Source organism: Arachis duranensis, chromosome 5 (assembly GCF_000817695.3).
Source record: "Arachis duranensis cultivar V14167 chromosome 5, aradu.V14167.gnm2.J7QH, whole genome shotgun sequence".
NCBI lineage: Eukaryota > Viridiplantae > Streptophyta > Magnoliopsida > Fabales > Fabaceae > Arachis > Arachis duranensis.
In genome coordinates this window covers 26,717,282-26,722,357 of record NC_029776.3, presented here as the reverse complement: position 1 = coordinate 26,722,357, position 5,076 = coordinate 26,717,282, and the positions used below count along the sequence as shown (strand labels likewise).

General features: G+C 33.8%; 1 protein-coding gene across 11 annotated transcripts; it reads left to right on the top strand.

Annotated features, from left to right (window-relative positions):
• The first annotated feature begins 1,033 nt into the window (after positions 1 to 1,033).
• Positions 1,034 to 4,302, top strand: LOC127747528 (uncharacterized). Of its 11 annotated transcripts, XR_008009410.1 has the most exons (6): positions 1,034 to 1,642; positions 2,930 to 2,992; positions 3,411 to 3,492; positions 3,580 to 3,629; positions 3,824 to 3,921; positions 4,020 to 4,302. XR_008009410.1 is itself a non-coding variant. In XM_052261531.1 (4 exons), the coding sequence occupies exons 1-3, from the start codon at positions 1,262 to 1,264 to the stop codon at positions 3,919 to 3,921; spliced, it is 393 nt and encodes a 130-aa protein (XP_052117491.1). In that variant the 5' UTR covers positions 1,040 to 1,261; the 3' UTR covers positions 4,020 to 4,302. The 11 variants fall into 11 exon arrangements, 1 of the variants encoding a protein (XP_052117491.1); XR_008009412.1 differs by lacking the exon at positions 2,930 to 2,992 and having other exon boundaries at positions 1,034 to 1,530; XR_008009405.1 differs by lacking the exon at positions 3,580 to 3,629 and having other exon boundaries at positions 1,034 to 1,530; positions 1,603 to 1,642; positions 2,930 to 3,492.
• Positions 4,303 to 5,076: the final 774 nt, after the last annotated feature.

Sequence of the window (5,076 nt, the reverse complement as noted above, 5' to 3'; positions counted from 1 at the left end):
CAGGGACCATTTTGGGGTTTAACTCGGTAAAGTAAGCATACAACTTGTTAAGGGTGGAATTTTAAATGAAGAGATGAAAAGGAAGACGCAGAATTCTTTGTCACAGTCTAAAATGTTAGTAACTGAAAACAGAGGGAGAAATCAGAGCAGAGGCCAAAAAGGTAAAAGTAAAACCAGGAGTAAATCTAAGTCAAGATACAAAAATGTTGAGTATCATTACTGTCATAAATGGGGCAACGTCCAAAAATATTGCTTTCTTTGGAAAAAGAAGAACAAAGGTAAACAAGAAAAGAAGGAAGATGGTGATAATAATCATGTATCTATTGTGTCAAATGATCTTCTCATTGTTGACGTTGTTGATTATGCATACAAGGTCAATCTTGTTTCTGATGATGAGTTCAGCTGGGTAATTGATTGTGGTGCTTCAATACATGTTACAGCGAAAAAGAAGTTCTTCACTTCTTGTACTCCAAGCAATTTTGGAGTGCTTAAGATGGATAATGATAGCATGGCTATGGTGATTGGTGTAGGAAATGTTTGTCTTGAGACTAATATGGGAATGCAAATGCTACTCAAAGATATTAGACATGCTCTAGATGCTCGCATGAATTTAGTTTCAGTTAAAATGCTTACTAATGAAGGCTTTGTAAACACTTTCAGTTTTGGACAATGGAAGCTTACTAAAAGCAACTTAGTGGTGACTCGAAAAAAAGGTATTTCAAATTTGTATGTGATGCATGCCATGATTGCAAAAAGTAGTGTGAATGCGGTTAAAAGTTATCCATTCAGCCACACTTTTTTAAACTACATTTGAAAAGCGTAGCCTATTCTACGTATTACTTTTTTTAGAAGAATAGGAAATACAAGTGTGGCATCACTTGAAAAGTGTCTCCTTAGATATTAAAAAAATCACTTATAAAGCATAGCTTTGCTTAATATCTATGCATACATTTTTACACCAAAAAAAATGCTTTTCAAGAGTAACCTATTTGTTATGTTTTGGGTGCACTTCAAAAGTGTCTCCTAATATTAAAAAACCAAATAAACACTTAATAAAACATTTTTTGCCCTCATCTTCAGTCCCTCACTCACGCAACACACGCACGAAAGAGGAAAGATATGAGAAAGCTAAGGGGGAGAACGAGAAAAAGAAGAGAGGAGAGGGAAGGAAGGAGAGAACGATGCCGGCTAGGGCTCCGCCGCCGCCGTCGTCGTTGAACGCCAGTTCGAGAGAGAGATCTCAAGGAAGAGAGAAAACGCGATGGAGGAGAGAAGGGGGTGCTCTGTCGCTGCTGAAGCTCCACTGCCGCTGCTAGGGCTTGGTGCCGTCGCCGTTCTGCCACCGTCGGGCTTCTGTACCGTCACCGAGGAGCTCGAAGGGATGTCTCGCCGCCGTCGTGCTCTGTCGCCGCTCTGCCGTCGACTGGAACTCGCCGCTGAGCTGCTGCACCGTCTCCAAGCCATTGCGTCGCCACTCATCTCTTCTTCACCGTCGCTGCTCATCACCATCGTCGTATCCTCTATCACCAAGTAAGCATTCTCTGTTCTGTATCCTCTCTTTCTCGCTCATTCTCTAACTCGCTCTCATTTTTCCGTTCGAAGGTGTGTATGATTTTGATAGTGGCTAATTGTGATAGAGAAGGTATGTATCAATTTTCAATTGATTCTGTGAATTTTGGGGGTGGGGGTGGGTTGGGTTCTACTTTTAGGTTTTCAATTAGTTTAGTATCTTAAGGAAAAATTAGTGAAAAGAACAGGTTTCACACTGAAATATTCTGATTTATGCCTTGGTTCATACGCATTCCTTGAACATAGTGGTTGCTTTCAATTTCTAGCTTCAAGCTATATTCCTCTCTGATGCTTTTTTTGGTTATGTTTTCTTTGCTTTGGGTGTTTTACATGGATAGCGAACATGGGGTATCTTTTTTATAAATTATTTTATAATTTGTAATATAATATAATAGATGAAATGAGAGGTAAGATTGTTATGGTAGGTTGTGATGATGCACTGCTGAGTGTAAAGAGGATTATATAACTACAAGTATGCCAAATAAGGGAAAGTATGAGGAGCCAATGAAATATTTATACAATGTGTACAATAGAAGTTTATGGAGTATTAGAGATATAATTATTAGTGTTACATTTTCCCACCAGCTGAAGCTTTTGGGATGAGTGGTATCATGACATGGTATTAAAGCGCTAGATCCAAAAGGTCAAGAGTTCGATCCTTGGTGAACCCAAAAATTAAACTAATTTTTCGAGAAGATGTTTATTATCCCTTGTACTCGGATGGTTATTCTAAATAGTATAGGAGATGTTCATTTCATAACTTAATAACCATTGTACACATTGTACAAATAGTCCATTGTCTCCCTAGCGGGATCCGCCAAATAAAGAATTTAAATATTAATTTGACGTGTTAAATAAGAACACTTACAGAATATTCTCATTGATTTTTCTTGTGTACTAAGTTCTCCAGCAAGATAAAGCAATGGAGAAAAAGAAAATGAAAGAGTCATGGTTTCTTCTTACAAGATACACAATTTAAAAAATTTGGCATTCATTCGGAACCCTCTTATGTATTAGTTTTAAACAGAAAGGCCTTTTGATTGGATTGGATTGGATAAATAAAATGAACGGAAGACCTATCACAAAACTATGAATATTCTCATAGTTCTGTATGCTAACAGAATCGGCATGATATTCCTGCTTCTTGGATTGCATTCACAAGTTTTTATTCATTTACCTTTATGAAAATCTAAATTCATAACGGTAAAATTTCTCATCATATAATTAGTTCTTCTTATATGATGTTAGCTATCATTTATAGATTGGTTTGCACTATTTTATAGTTGAGAAAAATTATTTTCATATATTTTTCTATCCTAAGCCTTGTGTTTCCTTTCTCATTTGTTCTCCCAATTGATAGGTTAATGCTGAGAGAGACTATCATCGAAATTCACTTATCATTCTAGAGAAATTTTATACTGAGGTTAGCCCATGTAGCTTGAACTATAAAAATGAGAGTCAAGATTCAAGAACCATGTATGAAGAGAGATTTTATACTTTTACCAGAACTTACCATTATATATATAGTTTTACTGTCTTTTTATTTAGTAGCTTTTGGGAGTGGATGCATGAGTAGATATTGCAAAATATGGTATGACGGTATGACCGTCTTTTCCTTACTCCTTGTGTTGCTATGCACTAGAGAGATTGTAACTGAAACTGGGTAAAAAAAAGTACTGATCAAGTTAATGATCTCTGTTTCTATAGTTATAATATTGGCTACTGAATTGCATAGCTTAATTCTGTACAAACAGTTTTGTCACTTGAATCGTCTTTCTTAACTTAGATTAGTTTTTCGAATAATAGCTTCTACGGATTTTGTTTTGCATATGGCTGGAAAGCATTTGTTGCTGGCTCAACTCATCAGGTAGTGCTGCAGTTATTATTCCTATATATTGAAGCTTTTTCTGCTCAACTCATCAGGTAAAAAGTTTGGAACTTGTTCATGGCTCCTACATGCATATGGCTTCTACTTTCCTCTAACTAACATTAAGTTCTCAATATTCATAGATTTTATGCTACTGAGGTTGTGGATGCATTAGAGTATCTTCATTGTCAAAGTAGGTTATTAGGCATTCGTATGGCCTAACAATTTTAATTGTTATCTTTATTGTCAACGTATTGCATGAAAGCTTGCCACCCTAACTTGAGTGGTAATGATTCTGACAAATTTCTGCATGTTCACTATGGTAAGAAAAAGAATTGTGTGTTGACTTTTTTTTTGTTTCTAATCTTAATTTTGCAATGTTTATAGTGCTGAAAAAAGATGAGACACTTTGCTACTATGTGCAAGAATGTAAAAAATGGAAAATCTTGTGTCATCAAATTTTGTTACAAGTGCCTTTTAAATAGGTTAGTTTCAGTTTGAAAAAATTATTCCATTTATAATTAGTTAAAAGTATACAAAGCAGAAAGGTAAAGTAATAAATATCTTTTTTGTGTTAAATTAGATATGAAGACTAGAGAGAAAGGAGAAGAAGTGATGCAGCAAGAAGAATATATTTGTATGTTGATATTGAATGAGTGAACCAAGACATGTTGATAAATACATTTTTCAAGGATTAGTGTAAGGACCAAGTTTCTTATGTAATATGTATCACTTTTTCTTTTCTTTTTATATGAAATGTCTATAGAGTTTAAGTGTTATAAGTATTATTTTTTTTTCTCATAGTATGATCTTATATTATTTGCATCACAAAACAAACTTGTACAATGATTATTGATTAATAAAAGAGGCCATAAATTTTTTTTTGTGAATTTGTGAATTTAATAAAATATTTCATGTTGTAGTAATTAATTTTAGTGATAATATATTTTAAAGAATTTAATAAAATATATTTTGCTGAAAGATCATTTTTATTATTTAAAAAAATTGTTTACTATTATTATGTATTTATTTTTATTTTATAATATTTAACTCATTTAATTAAAAATACAGAATTATATATGTAATTATATTACTAAATATTATGTTGTACAAATATATATATATAAAATAAAAAAAACGATGAAGGCTACACTTATATAGAGTAGCTATGGACTATGGTGTAATGTGGCTACGTTTTAACGGTAATGAATTAGCAAGGATAAGTGTAGTGTAACATCCTACCATACAAAAGGCTTATGCTTAAGTCATAATTCAGAGATGACAAGGTATTACGACCTCTAAAATAAAAATTTAGTACGTATAGTAGTATGAATGATTGATTATAACTAGGAGCCTCTATAGAAAAAGGGGTAAACAAAAAAAAATCGCAACTCGAAAGCGCAACACTCCGATCGATAACGTAACGAACAAGGATAACCAACGCGAGATCATATATATATACAAAGGAGTGTCAAAAACAGGAATATCAAGACTCAAGATCCGGCTGCGAAGATAACCGGTCCGAGCATAACAACATATACATATGATAAAATAAGGAAAACCCCAAAGGAAACCCAAAGGGACACAAATACATAAAACCTATTCTCCAAAATTCTCCCATAAGAGGAGTCATCACAGTT

Coding starts and splice junctions, on each gene's coding strand:
- LOC127747528 (XM_052261531.1), top strand. CDS start 1,262: ATGGAGGAGAGAAGGGGGTGCTCTGTCGCTGCTGAAGCTCCACTGCCG. Junction 1,531..3,410: donor GTCGTATCCTCTATCACCAA/GTAAGCATTCTC, acceptor ATGGCTGGAAAG/CATTTGTTGCTGGCTCAACT. Junction 3,437..3,823: donor TTGCTGGCTCAACTCATCAG/GTAGTGCTGCAG, acceptor CAATGTTTATAG/TGCTGAAAAAAGATGAGACA.